The sequence below is a fragment of the Medicago truncatula genome, chromosome 7, assembly GCF_003473485.1.
Source record: "Medicago truncatula cultivar Jemalong A17 chromosome 7, MtrunA17r5.0-ANR, whole genome shotgun sequence".
Classification (NCBI taxonomy): Eukaryota; Viridiplantae; Streptophyta; class Magnoliopsida; order Fabales; family Fabaceae; genus Medicago; species Medicago truncatula.
The window spans coordinates 25,161,159-25,182,786 of NC_053048.1; the positions used below are offsets into that span (position 1 = coordinate 25,161,159).

Consider the following 21,628-nt stretch of genomic DNA (forward strand, 5'->3'; position numbering starts at 1 on the left):
TTAATGCACTTGTTAAAGAAACTAAAAAGGAAATCAATTATTATTTATAATTGCAATTTTATATTTTTTGGATACATGTTATACATTTGAATGAATGTTTATGGTATAGATATATCAATTATTCAAGGAAGCCCCTAATCTGGACCTCTTTTTATTATGGTCCACCCATGGTCCATACTAATTAACCGACAATAGGAGGTAGTTTTAATTCCTTTCCATTTTACACCATACAAATCACCTTTTCAATTCCCTTTCTATTTCTTCACTCCATTCCTCATGTACATAGGAGCAGTGGGAGAAGACCTTTATCTGCCAGCACCCAGAGAAGGTTGGCTTGGAGTCCATTAATGTTCATCCTTGATTCGTCGCAAGCCTTCTTCGTTGCCTTTGCTTCCTAGAATGAATTTCCTATTGCTTAATGTAATGATTGATCACACAAGGATGTCGTAGCCTTTAGATTTGTTGGTAAGCTTGTCGAAAATGATGACAGCTTCAAGGATGTCACTGTCCTTTTGGAAGTGTTACTGCTGGGTTTCGTCACCCCTTTTAAAGGATCAAATTGAAGATTTAGAAAGAAAAAAAAAGTGAGTTGGATTTGTTGCAAATTGGGTTATTCATTCGTTTTATATTCCAAAAACTCAGCCATGATAATTGTGGAATTAATTGGTCGGTGATGGTTTCCAACACAATACCAGCGCAACCTCTGTTATCAAAGCGGAAAAGCGGCTCGGCGCGACCACCCCAAAAATTGACGCGGTGCGGTATACGGACGCGTAGAGGCCGCTATTTCATGACGCGGACACAAACTAAAAATTATGTTATTAATAAAGGACTAATAAAATATGGAAAAAAATATATTTAGTATTAGTATAAATGAAAAATTAAAGATTATTAATTGTTTGTAGTATTAAATACTATTATACTTAAATACTTTTAATGTTAAAATACCTTAAATAATATACTTAAATATCATAATGCTATAAAAAAAATACTAAAAAGCCTTTTTTTTTGTCAAGAAAATACTAAAAAGCCTTAAACAATGTACTTAAGAAACAAATAATTGTATATACTTATTAATTTAAAAACTATATGTCATACTATATTTTTCTGATAAAGACAAAAATAATATATCATGCCATAATTTAAAAACAATATACTATACTATGTATTATTTATTATTCGTTTTAAAAAATTATTAATTTAGTAAAACAAATTATTATTATGATTATTATATAAGTGTGACTTTTTTAAATCACATTAGCAATTAATTATTAATATTTATTGAAGAATATTATGAAAAACAACTCGTACTCCACCACAACTGTGTAAATATTAGTAAAACTGAATTCAAAACAGTAAAGTTGTGTGTCCCACTTTGTTAGAAGGAAAATACAGTTGTATTCCACCACAAAATCAAAACAAGATCTACCGTTAAATCTTCCTTCTCTTTCCTCTTCCTTCTCTCTTCTCTTTCTCTTTCCTCTTCCTTCTCCTTCCTCTTCCTCCCCTACAGATTTAACCGGAAACAACCACCCAAAACTAAAACACAGTGGTTTTGTGCTCCGACCCGGAAAAGCGGGCGATTTGACCCGCTCCCGCTCCAGGTAAAGGCGGCCGCGAAACCCGCTTTTTCCTAACGCGCGAATCGGTAGCGCTCTGATGCGGTAGGCTGTTTTTGGGCGCTCCGCCCTGCGATCGCGCCGGGAGCGGCTGCTATTAACAACAGAGAGTGCAGAAACTTACTTTTGTCTCAGTTGGTACTTTATACAGTGTAAACTGGAAAGGATAAAAAAATTACCTGCTATTGCTAGTTAATCAGCAAGGACCATGATGGAACCTTAATAAAAGAGGTCCATATTAGGGGCTCCCATTATTCAATTAATCTAAAAAGTACATTTTTGTTTATACTAACACTAATAATAATATGTTGAAGTATTTGTATATGCCAACTAACTACCATTAATTAAGATTAGGGAAATGTTAACTTATGTCCTTAAGGGTATAAGTTAAAGAGTAAAAAATGGAAATATTTTATTTAATTAATGCATTTGAATTTAATTTTTTTACTTCTATTTAATTAAATGTATAAAATTTAAGAAACAATTTCTACTGCTTAACATTAATTAATTCCATAGCACATCACAAACATTCATTCAACAATGCCACGCAAGCAGCAAATATAGATAAGATAGAATAGATACAACCTCCCTCCTCTGTGTTCTGCGCACACATTACAAAAAAACAAACAAACGAATAAATAAACAAACCAAAGCGTGGTCGTTGCTTTTTTTCAAACATGGCGAACCATGGTTTCTGATTTCAAACCTACACGAACACGAAGGAAAACATGTCCATTGAAGAAGCTACGAGGAGAAGAGTTACCGTTTTGTCCTCCCATCTCAACCCGACCCGTTTCACTTATTCGGATCCACTCTCCGCTTCGCTTTGTTCAGCCCGTTCGGATTCCGATGATAATAATCAGAATTGTGTCTTTTGCAACATTGTTCGCGGTCAATCACCTGCTCTCAAGGTTTCTTTTTTCTTCCATTTTTTATTCAATGAACCTAGTTTAAAAAAGTCAAATGTTAGTATTAATATTACTATAATTTTGATGAATTTGACTCCTTCAAACTGAGAAAATCAAAGTTGTAACTCGTGATTTGTTACGATGTACTTGCAATATTCAACTTTGATTTTGTGAATTAATCGCCGAGAATACTCACTTTATACTCTAATTATTAAGCTGAACTGAATTGCTCACTCTAGAGGTGTCAGGATATGTCATTGTCAGCTTAGCTCAGTTGGTAAGGACAATGCATAATATATGCAAGGTCCGGGGTTCAAACCCCGTACACCACCAAAAAAAGAGGTGTCGGGATCCATTTTACATCAGTTTGTAGGGTTGATAAGATAGGAAATGGTCTCATTGCGTTTATGGTTAAATGCATAAGCATTAATAAGCCTTATTAATACTTAGGCATAAAGAGCTATTTGGAATGACGAATCATGCTCTTTGAAATACTTCCCAATATGTTTTTATTGTCAACCACTGTGCTTAACATAACTTTTGTTGCTATTAATCATTACTAGTTATACTTGGTTGCTGTTGTTGTGCTCATTACTGATTGATGGTATACAATCCAACCATGTTTTCTCTTCACCTTAACTCTTTCTAATATCTTGTCACTCTAACAGCTTTATGAAGATGACATGTGCCTGTGCATATTGGATACAAATCCATTGAGTCATGGGTAAGGTATCATATGTTTTGTGTTATTTCACAATTTTTGCTGCATGTAAATTTGGCCATACATGGAGTAAGTAAGAAGTATGTATTTGTTGTTTTATCTATTGTGAGTTGTGGCATCAAATATAGAAAATACTTGAATCAGTTAGTGTTGTCAAATAGCCGCTATAGTGCTAATATAGCATAGCAGAATTTGAACAAATTGTTTTTGTTCTGAAATATTCTATTTAGTACAAAGTGTCGTTAAATAGTTATATCAGCGCTATAGCACTGCTAAGCGTAATTTGAACAAACTACTATTTTCTGCAATTCCTGCTTGACAACACTGACATCAATTAATATTTTATACCTCTGATTTTTTTTCTCATGTCCTTGTCTGTGGCAACTCTGTGACCTACGCAAAAGTCAAGTTAACATGTTAGATCATTTATCCTGACAGGCCTATCACAATATGTATTAAGAAAAACATGATCTAATCCTATTCCTAGCCGAAGTTTCTTTAAGCCCATAAGATGATACTGTACCACCTATACCCACAAATCAACTTTCGGTGTCATGTAGCATATGAAAACATCTAAGAAATAGTTAAAAAGTCATAACTATTTATTTCTCTAAATTAAACTCATTGAACTTCTAGAGTTACTAACTAAAACTGAGCAGCTAGAGTGAAACTTTTTAGAGAGAAGCTTTCTAATGTATTCATGGTTTCATGATTAAGTTTCTAATTAGCAAAAAATTAAAATGAGAATAATGGCAGCCACAAAGAGAGGTAGAATGACTTTAAATTTCCACAATCCCTTTTGTTTGCTACCTCAATCCTATAAAACACTACTGCTATAATGGTTAGATGTTCTAAGGTGATATAAAATAAGATAACAAAAAGATTTAGCATGGAAAGACACCAACCTTTTTTCCTTGCGGTGTGACACTTTGAAACATGATATTATTTATATATTCAAGTTAATTTAGAACATAAGAGAAAGGATAATGATTTAAATCTTTGTTTGAATGAATTGGTTGAATGTTGGATAATTTCCTAGTTTGTCAATGGCATATTGTCTGATTCGGTAATCATGCCTACAAGTTGACGACTCAATTTCAATTTACTTTTTCTACTATTATGCATGGAATTGTTTATTTATCTACTTCTCACATCTATGTTTTGTTTACCAGGCACTCTCTTATTATCCCGAAATCTCATTACCCTTCATTGGATGCTACTCCTCCATCAGTAAGTGATTCTTAATAGGTATAAGAAGATTAAGGGCTTGTTCGATTGTGTTGTGGTTTTCAAAACCTGTTTCATAAAAACTTCTTAAAAACTATTTTTTAAAACAAGTATTATTTGTTGGTTTTAAAAAAAGAAACAATTTTACGAAACAGTCTAATGAAATAAGTTTTTTAATTATTTAAAAAGTAAGAATAAAATAAAAATAGTTATCAACAGAGGTTGGGTCTAGCTGAAGGGCTAGACTCACCACATGGTGAACCGATGTTCGAATTCTGGTTGGGAGAAGTATCCACATTTAGTGTCTGACATGTCTCGATTAGAACTACCTCTAGTAGAGGGAACCTATGGAAAACCAAAAACAAAAAGCAAAAACAGTTTTTGAAAAGAGAATTCAAACATACCTGAGTCTTTTTATCTCACTTTTATACGGGCTATAGTAACTCTTTTTTTGAGTTGAAACATTTCTTAAGGATATGAAATACCTTGCATATGTGCTGGTGTCCGTGCTTAATCATTTAAGGGACTTGTTTAACTCTCAATCCCAACCCCTACTGCTACAATTTTTATTTTATTTTTTTGAATGGAAAATGTTAGTAATTAGTTGTGGAGAAGTGCTAGGAACACTCTTTTCTACATTCTCTCGAACACTCCACTTATTTATTGGGTGGAATCCATATGAGTCTCACCACTTTATGTGGGACCTATTTCTAAAGTGTAGGATCATCATTGATTTCACCAATGAAAGAGTGTTAAAAAGAGAGTGTTCCTAGCACTCCTCATTAGTTATTAGATTAATATGTATTCCTCCGTCCGGGTTTGAACCTGGGACCTTCAAGAATAAGATCCTTGTTTCACTATATTTACCATAAATTACAAGACATAGAAAATGCGTGAATAGGGCATTGTGAAGAGATGACGTAAAACACGTATTGGAGGCTCATAAATCATACTCATACCCCTAGTTTCTTTCACTCTTTCATTGTCTTCAAGCTTGAAAACTCTGCTAAAGTTGTTGCGCAATGAAATGTAAAACAGAAAGATATGCAAAATGGTGTGTTTTATGTATTTAACCAATTTAAATTTTAATATAATTGTAAATGCGAGACAATGGTCTTGTTTGTTTTCCTAAGCTGATTACTTATGGTACAGGTGGTAGCTGCAATGAGTTCCAAAGTGCCCTTCATTAGCAATGCAATCATGAAGGCTACTGGCTGCAGTATGTAGTTCCTTACTCATACATTATCCGAGTCTTGCTTTGTTCGGTTCTTATATATTTGAATAGGAATCACTCATTTTTGCTGGTAGATATCCTACGGATACCTTGCAATGCCTTTTTTGGCAACAATGAGAAAACATTAGCAACTTCTATACATAATATAACTATGTTACATGATGTGGTTTCTATGTACCATTTGTAGTAGCTAAACGGTTTCTATGTTACATAATTTAACTTAAACCATTTTCATGCAGTGTATCAAACTTTTGTTATTGATACTTGTTTGCAGAAAATTACAATTGCCCTGCGCATTGTCATTTTTGTACCACCTCCTTTAAATACTTTTCTATGACATTATATCTTCATAGTAATTCATAGGATGTTTGGAATTCTGCAGATTCATTCAACGTGTTAATTAATAACGGAGCAGCTGCTGGTCAAGTAATATTTCATGTAAGATTCTCTGTATTTTCTCTACTGTTATTATTAATTTTGCGGAATCATACATTTAATTCACAAATTGTGAAATTTAATTTATTTTCCTAAAAAACATGTTCATTTCAGACTCATATGCACATAATTCCTCGCAAAGCGTATGATTGCTTGTGGGCTTCTGAGGTAATGTTTCATTTCCATCTCATATTTGATTTGATATGCATAATATGTTGCAATGTGAGTACTAATTGATGCTCAAACCCCTTGTTTATATAGAGTTTGCTAAGGCGTCCACTTAATTTAGACGATGAGAAAGTTTCTCAACTTGCAGCATCTATTCAAGAACAGTTGTTGGTATCAGACATTTGCCAAGAAAGTAAGAATGAAGAAGATTTTTGTCCAAGTAAAAGTTAATAGCGTTATTGATCTGTTGTAACATAATATTTTCATTTAGAGGAATGTTACATGCTCATTATAATTTAAACATTACCCTCAAACTCAATAAATGAATGGTTGGGATTTTCTTAACCATTGCTTTTAACTTGGTTCAGAAATACCTCAACTACTCATTTGTTGAATGTATGTTATTAGTGCATACATCATTTCTCTTGTATGTTTTTTGAACAAGCATTTCTCTTGTATGTTAACGTGTACAGTCATTTTTGTATTTTATTCCCTAAATGTTGGAACCATGCAAATATATTACTCCACATGTTAGCTACTTATTGAGCTAATCAGATCTTAAATCCATTCATACAAACCTTTTGTGGTTGTCACAAGGGGGACTATTGTTAATGTTCATAAAATTTAAGTCAAGGCCACCCAATTTCAATTACAATTTATGGTCTATATACAGACCTTTGATGAAACACTATTTGACATAAATGGATGACGAATTCAAACATGTGCCAAGGGCTTATATTAAGGAACTTTTTAAATTAAAAATATTAAATTTTCAATGTAAAGTTTTTAACATGTGTTCTTATGACATAAATTAGCAAGATCCTAAATGTATTCTTAGCGATTATTACATCACACATAGTTATCAATGAGATTTTGATTAAAACTAATTTAGTGAATCTATAATCTGAATCATTTGCTGCAAACACTATGTTTTTATTAATGCATGGAATCCGGCTCCTACTCCACACAAGTGGATGAATTAGGGTTTAACTTCAGTTACGGCATCCGACCTAGCAATCAATGTTTTTACCAGTTGAACTAAGACTTGTGAACAAATTCAAAGTAAGATATACCAGTATCATTACAGGCTTCACTAACTGTAACTATCATACAATATCTACTACATATGACATCTATCATCATGGATTTTGGCAAGATGCCCTATTTGTCAAATTGAAAAGAACAACACCTTTGCTCTCATGGATTTTGGCAGAGATAATTTCTCTGAATAGTTGAAGGTTTTGCTTTAGTTCCTCCTCTAAGACATTAAATCCTAAATTACCAACAAATATCTGTCATGGAAAAGTATGTAAACTACTACTCCCTCCTCCACTTATTATAAGACTCCCTTTTGAGATTTTATTGTCCCTTACTGTGAGACTATTTTCAAAATTTCACATGCATCAATATTTTTTTTTTTACAAAAATGGTCTTAGTCGTTTTACAATTGGTAAACGAAAATTTGTTCTCTCTCCCTTATGATATCAATAACTGTTAGAGTAATTATGAAAAAGTAACACATTTTTGACAAATTTATTGCTACAAATACCTTTCTTAATACACATGAATTTTGTAAGTGAGACTTATAATAAGTGACAAAAATGAGTAATATATATCTGCCATGCAAAAGTATGTAAGAGTACACCATAGAAGTGGAAATCATAAAAATGTTAGGTCTATGTGACTTACAGTATTATTAAGATTTGTATCATACTCTGGTGGATCTGTATTCATTGGGATTGTACATATTGCTTCAAAGGAGATCCATAGATAAATATATTTTCTAACATAGCAGAATACTAAAACAAATTTAAGTTTTCAACTTCCAAACGATGGCTTTGATTGTGGAAGGTTTTTGATGTATCATCGTGAATTGCATGTTTACATCATTAAGAGAATTATGTTAAGGATCTACTTAACATATGAATGGTAATGAGAAGGAATAAGTAAAATTATCATACATTGTTTGGATATTACATGATGGACTAGAAAAGTTCTCTTTCCAATGTTTTGGAAGTAAATGGAACAGTAAGGAGAATAATGTACAATAAGTTAGTCCCAATCTATACTCCCAAAATTGGGAGGAGAAAAATTATATAATCAACAGTTAGATGGAATGGAATTGAGTAAATTCTATAAGTTCCATTTTATTCAGTCCCTTTCCAATCCATCAACCCCAAGGGCCACTTGATGTGAAGCGATGAAGTCCTTGTCACGACGCGATCCAGGGAACGGTAAGACAAACCACGGTTTGTTACTCAGCAGGTTACCTTGAATTCTGATATAGCACTACGGCTATATCAATGTATCTTGACATTTCTTAAGATGTCAACTCCCTATTCTGTTTTCATATCTTTATGTAAGGAAATCCAAGAGATCAAGTTAGCAGGTACTAAGAGTTGCCAATCATGACATTGTTGCTTTTCACACAACGCTCCAAGCAGGTTCTTTCTTCATCCCAGTTTTGTTCAGTGAACTTCTAATCTTTGTAACTTCTTCCCACTGCTCTCCATCAGCACAAATGTTTGAAAAGGACACATAAGCACCAACATCACTTGGTTCCAATCCCATTACTTTTTCGGCTGCTAACTTCCCGAGCTCAAAATCACCATGAACCTTACAAGCAGCAAGCAGTGTTCCCCAGATCAGCGCATTAGGCTCAACAGGCATGTTGTTTATGAAACTTTCAGCTTCTCTTAATCTACCAGATCGACCAAGAATATCAACAATACAAGCATAATGGCGATGACTCGGTGTAATCTTGTAGTCTTCAATCATTGAGTTTAGATAGAAGAAGGCTTCTTCAACCAGTCCACTATGGCTACAAGCCGATAGAATCCCAACAAAAGTTACTGCATCAGGTTCAACTCCTTCACTTTTCATAAGTTCATATGCAGCTAAAGCATCTGCCCCTTTACCGTGTTGAGCATAGCTCAATATGAGGGATGTCCAACCTATAAGGTCGGGCTTCTCGACATCATCAAATGCTTTGCGACAATCTTCAATACTTCCGCATTTTGAGTACATTGTCAATAGTGAACTTCCAACCGATACATCGGCTTGTAACCCCAACTTTTCAATGTAGGCATGCAATTGTGTTCCAATGTCTGATTGACACAAAAGTGAAGCAGCCCCAAGAATGGATGTAATTGTGAAGGCATCAACTGTTTCATCATTTCGAAGCATATCATGGAATAACAAAAACGACTCTTCGATTAAACCATTTTGGGCATATCCCGAGACCAAGGAAGAGCAAGCAAAAGCATCCTTATGGGGAAGGATATCAAACACCTTTCTTGCCAAACTCAAGCTTCCACACTTAGAATACATGTTTACAAGTGCACCACCAACAACTGTGTTTGTTCCTAGTCCTAATCGAAAAGTGGAACCATGAATTTCTCTACCTGTCCGCAATAAACGAAGATCAGCACAAGCAGTTAGAATCGAGATTAATGTAATATGATCAGGTACAACTTCTTGATATAGCATTTCTTTAAATAGTCGCAGAGCTTGATCGGGATATCCATGCTCTACAAAACCAGAAATCATAGAGGCCCACGAGACATTATCTTTGACAATAGCTTGTTGAAAAACTTCATAAGATTCCTCTAAACAACCACATTTCGAGTACATTGTAAAAAGCGAACAACCAACAGTAGCATTGGTGACTAATCCAGCTTTCAAAATGTAACTATGCACCTGTGACCCTAGACTTAAGCTGCTCATAATACTAAGCAAACTCCCAATACAATACTCATCAGGTTTCACTCCTTCTCTTAACATTACAGTGAATAATTCAAGTGCCCTTCCAGAATTTCGGTTTTGAGCAAAAGAAGACAACATGGATGCCCATATGCCCGGATCCTTCATATTTTTCATCTCGCTGAAGGCTAACTCAGATAATCCAACTCCTCCTATTTTTGCATACATGTTGACTAAAGCAGCTCCAACCTTAACATTCAAAATCAACCCTAATTTTAATACCAAGGAATGAATTTGTTTTGCTTCCTCGATCAGCTCAGGTTTAGCACATGCAGAAAGTACACTAGTAACGGTGTAGGCATTTATCTCATGCCCTATTTGTCGCATATCTTTGAATAGCTTTAGTGCAAAAGTAGTATCATCCTGTTGCACAAACCCAGAAATAATAGCAGTCCAAGAAACAACATTTTGTACTTGCATCTGGGAGAATTGTCTATAAGCTTCGCTCATACATCCGAATTTTGCGTACAAGTCAACGATAGCAGTCTCCACAAAGACATCCGTTGCACCACATTTGATCGCCAATCCATGAACTCCTTTCCCAATCTGCATCTCTTTAAGCGCACAACAAGCCGTTAAGATGCTCGGAAATGTGTAACTATTTGGCATTAAAGATGCGCGACACATTTCACTAAACAGATTCAAAGCAACCTGGTTTTCTCCATTTTTCACTGCCAAAGAAATAATAGCATTCCAACTCGCCACATTATCACACGAAGCATCATTAAAAAACCTCAAAGCTTCACTAAAGTTACAATTTTTACAAAACATATCCACCATTTGAGTCTGAACATAACCACTCGACAAAAAACCATTTTTCACAACAAGTGAAAAAACTTGCAAACCAAACATCGAAGCCTGCAAAGCAACACAAGCAGAAAGAACACTCCCATAACTAAACTCATCAGGCTCAAAACCAAACAAATGCATCCTACAAAACATCTCCAACGACTTCAAAAACATCGAATTACGAACGTAACCAGATATCATAACATTCCAAGAAACAATACTCGGTTGAGTAATTGTATCGAACAGCTTATGAGCAAGAACCATATCAGAAGATTTACAATACAAACCAATCAATGAGTCCATGAAAAAGATACCAGATTGTAAATAATGAGTTTTAAGCAAATGGGCATGCAGGATTTTTGTGTTTCTAGCATTGTGTTGCGGTGAAAACTTGTAATCACGCAAAATCACAAATGGGTTTGGAAGGGAAGAGGTGAATCTGCATGAAAGTTGTGAACTTTTTGTGTTGATTAGTGAATTTTGAAGGAAAGTGCGAAGGGGAAACAATGTGATAGCCATGTTGAGTATTATTATGGTGAATTTTCATTTGATTTTAAAAAATGAAGCATAGTGAAAGCATGATAGTATGTGATAATCTACATTATTGGTACTCTTGCAATTCAGTGGCATAAGGAAAATCAATAATACAAGCCAAAACTATGGGATAATTCAGTGGCATAAGGAAAATGTTCAACGGTTCAAAGCATTTTGAAATCCTCTTTGTTATATAGGAAACAGACACAATTTATATTTTTTTGGTAAATTTTTAAAGGTTTCATTTTAATCCCTATAAATTTTCTAATCACCATTTTAAGTCCTTATTTTTAAGTCAACTCATGTGTAGCATTTGTATTTTTAATGAAATTATGCAAAAATGTTCAATAGAATTTTTTAATAAAACAGAATTAAATATGATTTTTTAACTGCCAACAATATAAAAATTAATATTTAATTCATGTTTTGTTAAATATGTCGGATGTCAGTGATTCGGACTTAGGCCTTTATAATCGCACGAAACTTAAAGGTTCTTACTCAAAGGCTTTCAAAACTCCGCAAAGTTAATCTTTCTGGTAATATCTACATTAATGATTCATTGTTTTTTCAACTGTGTATGAACTGGGAACTTCTGGAAGAGGCGGTTATGTTTGAATGCCCTTTCATAACATGTACTGGTATTGCTTATGCAATCTTCATACTTCATTGATTCATTGGCGAGTTTGAAGCGCTTAACTTGTCTTGACCAGTCCTTTTCATGCATTACTGATTTCTTGCTTTGCTCTCTAGCACTTGAAGCTCTTCCTTTGAGCAAACTTGTCTCCCAAGATTACTGCACATATACACATATACCGGGATCTCTTATCTCTTGTCAAAGTGTCGATTTCTGCAACATCTAGATCTTTAAAATGCAATCTTTTTGAATAATTGTCGTTTCAATGAGTTGTATGTATTTCTTGATGATTTCGTGTCTATAAATGTGAGTGGTTGTGAGTTGTGACAAGCTCACCAATTCAGCCTTGTTCGCACCTCCTTAAGAATTGTACTTTGCTAAGTGAGATCAGAATCGAGTCAACACAAATTGGAATAGGTTCAATACCGTCAAAGGATTTTTGGTTGTATACCATCAAATGAAGTCTCTTCATTTGGCTTACAATTCATGTTTGCAAGGTGAAGAAATCAATATGTATGCTTACATGTTTCCTAATATGGAGCTTCTTGATTTGAATTCTTGTGATGGCATATATGAATGAAGGTATTGGTAAAGTGTTAAAGAAATGTTGTAATACCAGGCATTTGAACTTTGCCTTCTGCCCACAAGCTAAGCATTTTTGGATCAACTTTGAAGCTTCCAAACTAGAGGTGTTGGTTGAACTTGTCACACTCAAGAATTGATGATAAAGTACTGTATGCGATCTCAAAGATTTTCCCTCGGCTTTTGCAACTAGACCTGGAACGTTGTTATGATGTCACCGATAAGGGGATGAGGCTAGTGGTAGAAAACTACACACACCTGAGACCTTAATTTGCGATATTGTCGTAATGTGTCGACTACTATTGTAGTCTGGATGATATTTTGAAACCATGGTTAAGAAAAATAACAGCTCCGGGTCATTTTCGTCCTAATCACTATTATAGGAAACTCTTCTTGCATCAATGTCTTGTTTGCTAGTGTTCTGGAAATTCTCCGTTCGACTGTAAGATTTCTATGATTCATAAGTTACTCCTCTGAGATTTTTTAAATAATGTGAACTTCCATTTGTTTTATTTTGTTACTGGTTTGTGCATGATAACTCCATGAGTAATAGCATTTTGTTGACTAATAGGATACATTGACCAATATAATAGATATGGATTGCTTTATATTTAGCTTTGATGACTCTGCTACCAGTCATGTACCCAGTTTTCTGTATTACACATATTATTTCTTTATTGACTTTTCTGCTTATTAGTAACCCCTTTTAGTTATGTATTGATTAAAGTTCAACTATTTTTTTCTTCTGTTTCCAATCGTTGTATCAAAGGCACATGGAAAAAATTAAGTATGCAGTCCATTGAAGCAATGTTTCAACTGTGAATTAATGGATCTAAAGACCTGACATTTTGTCCTCTGCAGTCATTAATGAAGCTGGAACATTAGAGAGAAGATTTAAGAAATTGACCATAAAAATCTATCAAAGTATGTCATCGAGAACTTCTATCATCAATTCTCGCTATCGCAGAACCAAACACACGCTATATCTTTTACGAAATAAGCATGAGTTAACCATCAATGAGTCATCCCCCCAACATCAGCAAGGAATGTGATTAAGGCTTGTGCAAGTTGGTTTAGTTCGAGAGGTACATAGGTACCATCAAAGAGAAAGAAGAAAGGTCTCGTGACAACATGGGAGATGTTTAGTATGGTTCATGTATAAACACATTAGAGGGGTGGGCGAGCTGAGCTAGCGTATTGTTTGCGATTTGTGTTTTCTGTAATCTTCTGTTACTAGTTGCTGCTCTAATAGGAGGACCTTGATCTTTCATCTTCTGAAAAAGAAGATGAAGAGGAAGCTAACCTCTGGTGGCAGATGTAGAACCAGATGATGAATCATGTTCAGAAGATGATAATGTATTTTCTTACTATCCCTTTGATTTAGAACCAGCTTATGACAAACTACTTACAGACACCTCTACTCTATTAAAAAAGTATGATGTTTTAAGAAGCAAAAGTCACAAATTGCAAAACAGATGCAATGTGCTCAAAGAAGATAAGTTGAAATTAATTAAAGTGAGTGAAGAGGTTCAAGTTGAATGAAATTCAAAATTTGATTAATTCAACAGGTTGGAACTATAAGTTTTTCACTAAACTTGTTTATTTTCTATCTTAATATTTCTGCCCATTACATAAAGAAAGTAAAAGTAGGGATGACATAAATGTAAATGAAATATTTAATATATATATACACGAAGAACTTTGTAGAATTTTTTGAACAAAGAGCACATAGCTTCACTTTATTCAGGTACTTAATTAACATGAAAATAACTTCATTGAGAGAAAAGAATGTACACAATTGGTTTTATGAAGCATAAGTTTCTTATAGTTTTTTACCTTCAATAACTTGAAGGTACACAACTGAATAATATACCTTGAAAGAGAGTCTTGGATTCAAGGACATTATTATGCAGTGTGTGTGATGTTAACAACCCTATGCAATCTCTCAAGAATTCCACTAGCTTTTCTCTTAGCCCTTGAAGTTCCACTTTTTGCAAGTTCAGAAATTGTTCTGTGACTGTTCTCCTCTTCCTTTATTTCCCTCAACTTGGATCTATCATAAAGACATATAGTTTGAAGGATTGCGACACAGTTCTCTTTATTGCGTTCGCACGAGCTCTCTCGCATAATGCTTAGCAAACAAGGAACAGCTCCAAGCTCTGCCATTTCAAGGACAGCCTTCTGATGAGTCGAAAGTAGGGCAAGGATAGCTAGTGATTCGTCGACGTGAACTCGGTTTTTCATCTTTGCCATAATCACTCTAACCGCACCGTCTTTCACTGCTATTGCTTTGTTGTCATGCATCATACATAAAGTGAATATTGCTGAAGCAACATCCTTCATAGCTAAGGGATTCCCTTCTTCCAATAGGTCGATAAGCGGTTTTAAGGCATTGGATTTTCCTATAAGTTCTTTGTTTGAGTCTAGTGCTGATAACGTGAAAAGGGTTGCTGCAGCGTTGGCTCGTGTTTCGATTGTTCCACATCTCAAAGCCTTCTTGAGGATTGGAATTACCATTGGAATTTCAGCCACTTGTTTCTTGTTGTTGTCATGTATCGAGATATTGAGGAGGGTTGTGATCACATCTTCTTGAAGTTCATGGTTAATACTATCTCCTTCACAAATTGGCTTAAGCAATTGAGGAATTGCATGTTCGAAATCACAAAAAAGTACTCGAAAACAAGGATGCTTCTTTGTCAATAATCTAAGTTGTTTTGCAGCTTCTTTCTGATCACAAAGTGTTGAAGACATTTTCTCAAGCAAACATAAAAAGTGACTCTGATCAGCTTCTTTAGCACCTTCATCGCTAATGTAACTCATAGCATTGCACAATTCAAGTCCTTGATTTTTAGACCATTTTTCTATCATTTCTCTTATAAGGTGATTTGGAGTAAGCAGAGTGTGTGAGAGAACTTGATGAGTTTGAGGACATGTCCTATTTCCAGCATTAAACCATCTTTGAATGAAAGGTCTATCATATGTCTGCAAAATTTAAACCAACAGAAATGTCATGTATTGTTTTTTTTACTTAACCATCGAGTTTCCAGGGGAAATGGGCCCTCGTAATCCAAAGTTTGATAGGTAAGTAACTATAGTCTGACAAAGAATTATTCCAATCAAGATTCAAACTCGAGTTATCCCAAACAATTTGTTATAGTAAACCATTTAAACTCAACCACTTGTTAAAATATCATGTATTAACCATAAAAAGGTAAACAATATAAATTTCATTATTAGACCAGAAAAATCTCCAATATGTTTTAAGTCATTATTGATTGAATAAACACAAATCTTGAAGCATCAATGCTGAGAAAAAAAGAGGGAGACAGAGAAAAGAAAAGGTAGTTTTGGTGGGGAAGGCATCAATGTTAAAAATTGGGAGAAAGGAAAAAAGTTAAGAACAATAAAATTTTAAATATTCCCTTTTGAGAAAATCAGTCAAAAGTTTTACACAAAGAAACAATCACCACCACTACTCACTCAAGAGTGTCTCAAGAACAAAGAATATTATCTACATTTTTTATTTCCCACTCTTTCTCTTTCCATCTACACACACATTATATATAAATTCAGAAAAGCTAACATAGTAGATAAAGTGAACACAAAACAAAACTAACTTGAGATTGAAAGAGCATTAAACAACAAAAACAGAAAGATAGAAAGAAAAAATCTATTTTGGATTGAAAGAAAACAACAAAAGAAAAGAGAAAACTACAATTCCAAATAATGAAATGACTTATCATCATCATATACACTTTTTTTTTTAATTAATAAAAACTATATATTTATCATCATTGTATAGAAATATACATTTCTAAGGTTCTGAATGAAGAAAGAACTGAATATATTCCTTTTCTATCTTTACCACACCTTTATGGTCACCAAACATTGAATAAAGTACCAAAATTCCAGCAAAACCAGAATCAATAATCTTATATATCTTCTTCCCTTTTAATTCTAATTCAATCAAAATAAAAATAAAAAATCTATTTCTGTTAAGGAACATTTTATCCCATTTTTCCTAATGTATGATAATTAATGAACTTTTTCATAACAGTTACATAAAAGAATAAAAAGTCAAACAAATAAAATACTAATTTTAATGAAATTTAATTTTTTTTTACCTTATGTTTCCAACATTTTCACAGTAATAATAACTAAGAAAACAGAAAAATTAAAACTAATACACCAAATTTGTGACACTAACCTGACCAGAAGCAACAATGACAGGATCTCTCATAAATTCCTTGGAAAGTGGACATTTGAATTCATCTGGGAAAGTAACATTCTTGTTTATCTTAAAAGACATTGAATTTGAAGATTGAGATTTCTTTCTTAGCTTCAAATCTTTAAGAACACAAAGAGTTTCTTTTGCTTTATCAATTGCTTCAATGCTTATATCTTCATCATCAACAATGGACTTCACAAGCTTTTTCAACTCCTTCTTCAACTCTAAAGCTTTCTTCAACATAACTTCTGGATCAGAATCTAACACCCCTGGTTTTGCCATGTTTATGATGATCCAATGAAACAAAAAGATTCAATTTTGATGATAGCCCAGAAAATTAAAATATTGAATATTTTTCATAGAATGAAGATGCAGAGAATATCAGTGAAAACACTCTGTTTTCAGATTCTCTCTCTCTACTTAGGTAGCTTCTGAGCTCAGTAACAATGAATTGTGTTAAGAGAAAAAGAAAGACACAAAACTTAGTGTTTCTCTCACTAGACTTTGTTTTTTTGTTTCTTATATATAAAAAGATCTCATTTCATTTCATTGATTTGAGTATAATTGATGCCCAAGTTATTCACTCTAAAATAAGTGAGAGAAAAGGAAAAAAAAAGTTATATTCTTGTTTGATCTTATCCTACAAGTTTCACATGAGCCATTGGTTAATTTTAGTTGTATTCTTTTTTTTTTTTAATTTAAAATGATAATAATGCACATCAAGATATTTAAATAGAAAAAGATTAAATTTGTAACTTGGTTTCTACTTCTAGAATGAGATTATTTTATAGTTAACAAATTCACCCTTTCATGACTACTTTTTTTACAATGGGAAATGGATAAGGAAACAAAATAGTTGATGTATATTTTAGGCAATGCAAAATAGTTCAATCAAAGTATTTCAATTTAAACTCTAACCAAAATAATTTTTTGTCAAAATTTATTTACCTTTCACTGTAATTTTGAATGGTAATCCCCTTTACCCTTGAACTTGACAAAAAATATATATAGGATGGTTTATTAGAAGTTTTGATTACAAAGTATTTAAAGTTTTATATCATAAAAAAAAGTTAAATTTTGGTTTGTCGTATAACTATTTTTAGATTGAAGATGGGTGGAGAGGGGTCATATGTTCAAACACCCTAATCATATATTAATGAAAGAAGAAAAAGGTATAAAAAGATGGGGAAATAGACCAAAATCCGCGATGAAAATAAAGTGCAAAAAAAAGAAAGATAAACCCTTCAAATGAAAACCTTTAAAACTACTTACCATATACTTGGTAGAGTAATTCCCTTTGCTAAGTTCAACATGTTGACTTCCCTGGTTCTTCTTTTTCCTTAAGACAACCGGTTAACATTGTCGGTAAAAATTTACATGTTAGCCTAAATTCTCTCAGAAAGTTCACGTCTTGTTGGACCACCGAAGGAATAGGTATAATTAAAAGAGTAAGTTGTAGTTTTGCTCTATCGATCTCTAATTCCTGCTCATTTGCCAATTGTGTTGCATCATCAGAAGCAATAACATCATAAGATGCGATACCGCTCCAATATGGGGGATCTTGACAATAACCCATATTGATCATTGCATCACATAAAGGACCAATGATACGTAAATCATGAATGCTCCGTTGGTCCTCCCTACGATTCTCATTTGGAATCGTGTCATGAACTAAGATATATTTCACCTGCATTGTTTTCGCATGAACTGTTCCAAAAACAACAAGATATATCTCTTCCTCAAGATTACCGATGCCTCCCACATGAACAGTAGCTGCCCTCTCTTTAGACCTTATTATTTCAATTTTCTACAACAACTTGCAACATTGTTTGGAACAATAGTGGGAGGCATTAGGCTGCACTTTGTTCTTGTGCATAACTACCAAGCTTGCAGTAGTTTTTGAGCCTCATATTAGCAATTCGGAAAAGAATGTTCAATTATCTGACATAAGTTGTAGAAAATAAGGAGTTTCTCATGTGCAACATCCACATAAAAATCAAAATCATTTCTTTCAACAAAGATTTTTTCATGCCAGTTAGAATTTAAATCAACAATTTTAGATTTGAAAAGGGAGAAATTGTTATCGGTTAAAGTAACACTAATTATTTATTATCTACAATCATTTTTCAAAAAATTTGAACTTGGTTACTGGACCGTCAATATATTCCTATGGACCTAAGAGACCTTCAAAAAGGTTCTTAGACCCTCTTAAAGGATTTAGCACCCTCCAAATGGGCCATAAGGCCTAAAGCGCGTCCTCCTTAAGGCACTGCCTCAAGCTGCTTTTAGAAGGCTCTAGAAAGCCGCCTAAATACCTAAATTACCCCTATTACTTACTGCCTAAGTAACCATAAATCAGGCTCATAGAAGGCTATAAATACAACCTTTGAGAGCATTCTCAAGGCATGATCAATACAATACAAAACCCTAATACGATTATTGTACTTTTGCAAGCATAGTCACTTTGTCAATTGTCACCTCACAAACAAAAGAAAATATATGATAATATAATTATGGCTAAATTGCATTTTTGGTCCCTTAACTATTTAGATAGTATCGCTTTGATCCCTTAATTAAAATTCGATTTATTTTGGTCCCTTAACTTATCTTCGTTACACATTTTGGTCCTTTCCGTTAGTTTTAATTCAAAAACGTTAGATTTTCTTCATCTTCTTCTCCTCTTTTTAATCATCATATCATCTCCATCAACCTTCAACAACAAGAATCCCAGAAAAATTCTAGAAGAAAATGAAATATGGTGTTGCAAATAGAAATTATTTAACTTTTTCTAACACGCATTTTCAATTTCCGAATTACCTGCTTTGAAATATATTACTCCCTCCGTCCCATGATAACTGAGTCGTTTGTAAAAAAATATTGTCCCAGTAATCTTGATCCATTTCAGTTTCCAATACAACATTAATTGCTTTTTTCCAATTATAACTCTAATTAATACTTTCACCACTTCCAATTCAATATATTCTACTTTACATTTATGATAAAGAAGAATTCATCAATACTTGATAAAGACACTCAAAACGATTTTTTTTCTCTCTCTCTCTCTCTCTCTTTCATTTATACAGTTTTCTTAATCCGTGTAAAAAGCTCAACTAGCTCAGTTAAATTGGGACGGAGGGAGTAGCAAGATAGGTATACTTCCTAGTTTTTCTTCTACAAGAGACATTTTCTGGCTCTACAAGCTAACTTCTGAAATTAACACAGTTTTGAATGTGAAAAAGTTTTTACTTTGAGGATGGAACGCGTATAGTTCAATAAATGTAGCACTAAAATTGTAAAATATATTGAACTGCATTAAAGGTTCCGTTAATAGAAATGCAGAGTACTATTAAGGGCCATTAAATACTTGTTCTAAATGATAGTAAGTCGTTGATATTTATTACTATATCCTTAACTACTCCCTTCAATCTTTTTTAAAAGAAACAAAAATATTATTTTTTTGGTTATTTTTATAAGAAATATTTCATTCGTCCCAAAATATAAGCAAAAATGGATCAACATAAATTGATGTATCTGGTATAAATTTTGAACCAAATACATTAACTTTTATTGACCAATTTTTCTTACATTTTAGGACGGACGAGGTAGTGAACAATTTTCAAATGTATTGGAAACTAAAGTTCATATATGCTCTTATTTATGATGTGAGAGTATTAAAAGTAAGCCGGTGGAATCAAGATTAATTAATACTCCATCCGTTTTTAAATATAAATAAATTTTACTTTTAGGTTCATTCAATTAATGATGTATGTGGTTTATAATATGAACCACATACATCATAATTGAATGAACCTAAAAGTAAAATTTGCTTATATTTATTTAGAAACGGAGGGAGTTTAAGGGTATTCCTAGAAGAAATGTAAATGTATAGGAGTATCAAATGAAACCAGCCATTTTCAACGTACTTCCTTGATTTTGATGATTTATGTTTTTAGGGATATTTATTAATCTTTCCTTTTTCAATTCTTTAACTTATTTTGCCAAAACCATTAATGAACGATGATTTTGTAAAATTATTATAATTTCTTTTTCTTATGCACAATTAATTATATTTTTAATCTATGTAAACTAGCCAAAATGACTTATAATTTGAGATGAAGGAAGTATTAATTTTTAGGTTTAAATATGTCTTTAGTCCTTGCACTTTCATCAGATTTTGGCATTGGTCCCTACACTTTTTTTTGTTTGAAATTGGTCCCTGCACTTTGTAAAAATATTGGTATTGGTCCCTCTGTTAACTTTCTGTTAAAAAAAAACACAAAACTATTGGTATTGGTCCCTGCACTTTGTAAAAATATTGATATTGGTGCCACGTGGCGTGAAATGATTGGGCCACGTGGCACTCCGTTGGTTTTGTGTTTTTTTTAACAGAAAGTTAACAGAGGGACCAATACCAATATTTTTACAAAGTGCAGGGACCAATGACAAACAAAAAAAGTGCAGAGACCAATGTCAAAATCTGATGAAAATGCAGGGACCAATGACACATTTAAACCTAATTTTTATTCTCACATTTTTGTCCAAATGTCAATCAAATACATTTTACTTTTGCTTATTTTTATGACCGAGAGTTTATATGTTTTACTTCAAACATCTATTTATCTTATATTATTTATCATTTTAATTTTTTCCTTTGGCTCTTGTTTTTCTCTCTCTTTTTTGGATTGTACTTGGACTTTGATGTCTTCCTAAGCACGTCGTTAACTCTTTAATTTTTAGGTGGTTACATATTTCATTTTAGCCTCTTAAAAAAAATTGTAGTTAAGAAA

At 33.2% G+C, this 21,628-nt stretch overlaps 3 protein-coding genes across 4 annotated transcripts; 1 reads left to right on the plus strand and 2 right to left on the minus strand.

Annotated features, from left to right (window-relative positions):
* Nucleotides 1–2,167: 2,167 nt before the first annotated feature.
* LOC25498175 (adenylylsulfatase HINT3) lies at nucleotides 2,168–6,866 on the plus strand. 2 transcript variants are annotated; one of them, XM_013593054.3, is made up of 7 exons: nucleotides 2,175–2,530; nucleotides 3,196–3,251; nucleotides 4,421–4,478; nucleotides 5,628–5,694; nucleotides 6,092–6,147; nucleotides 6,259–6,312; nucleotides 6,406–6,866. In XM_013593054.3, exons 1-7 carry the CDS (start codon nucleotides 2,348–2,350, stop codon nucleotides 6,541–6,543), a joined length of 612 nt encoding a protein of 203 aa, XP_013448508.1. In that variant the 5' UTR covers nucleotides 2,175–2,347; the 3' UTR covers nucleotides 6,544–6,866. The 2 variants fall into 2 exon arrangements, with proteins under 2 accessions (XP_024627250.1, XP_013448508.1); XM_024771482.2 differs by lacking the exon at nucleotides 3,196–3,251 and having other exon boundaries at nucleotides 2,168–2,530.
* A 1,379-nt stretch (nucleotides 6,867–8,245) lies between these two features.
* Nucleotides 8,246–11,639, minus strand: LOC25498177 (pentatricopeptide repeat-containing protein At1g74600, chloroplastic). The gene has a single exon (XM_013593056.3). It carries the CDS (start codon nucleotides 11,380–11,382, stop codon nucleotides 8,737–8,739), a length of 2,646 nt encoding a protein of 881 aa, XP_013448510.1. The 5' UTR covers nucleotides 11,383–11,639; the 3' UTR covers nucleotides 8,246–8,736.
* Nucleotides 11,640–14,277: 2,638 nt separating this feature from the next.
* LOC25498179 (U-box domain-containing protein 9) lies at nucleotides 14,278–17,402 on the minus strand. The gene is made up of 2 exons (XM_013593058.3): nucleotides 16,821–17,402; nucleotides 14,278–15,595 (listed from the first exon to the last, which is right to left on the minus strand). The coding sequence occupies exons 1-2, from the start codon at nucleotides 17,121–17,123 to the stop codon at nucleotides 14,519–14,521; spliced, it is 1,380 nt and encodes a 459-aa protein (XP_013448512.1). The 5' UTR covers nucleotides 17,124–17,402; the 3' UTR covers nucleotides 14,278–14,518.
* Nucleotides 17,403–21,628: the final 4,226 nt, after the last annotated feature.

Coding starts and splice junctions, on each gene's coding strand:
- LOC25498175 (XM_013593054.3), top strand. CDS start 2,348: ATGTCCATTGAAGAAGCTACGAGGAGAAGAGTTACCGTTTTGTCCTCC. Junction 2,531..3,195: donor GTCAATCACCTGCTCTCAAG/GTTTCTTTTTTC, acceptor TCACTCTAACAG/CTTTATGAAGATGACATGTG. Junction 5,695..6,091: donor CATGAAGGCTACTGGCTGCA/GTATGTAGTTCC, acceptor GGAATTCTGCAG/ATTCATTCAACGTGTTAATT.
- LOC25498177 (XM_013593056.3), bottom strand. CDS start 11,382: ATGGCTATCACATTGTTTCCCCTTCGCACTTTCCTTCAAAATTCACTA.
- LOC25498179 (XM_013593058.3), bottom strand. CDS start 17,123: ATGGCAAAACCAGGGGTGTTAGATTCTGATCCAGAAGTTATGTTGAAG. Junction 15,596..16,820: donor TCATTGTTGCTTCTGGTCAG/GTTAGTGTCACA, acceptor TAAATTTTGCAG/ACATATGATAGACCTTTCAT.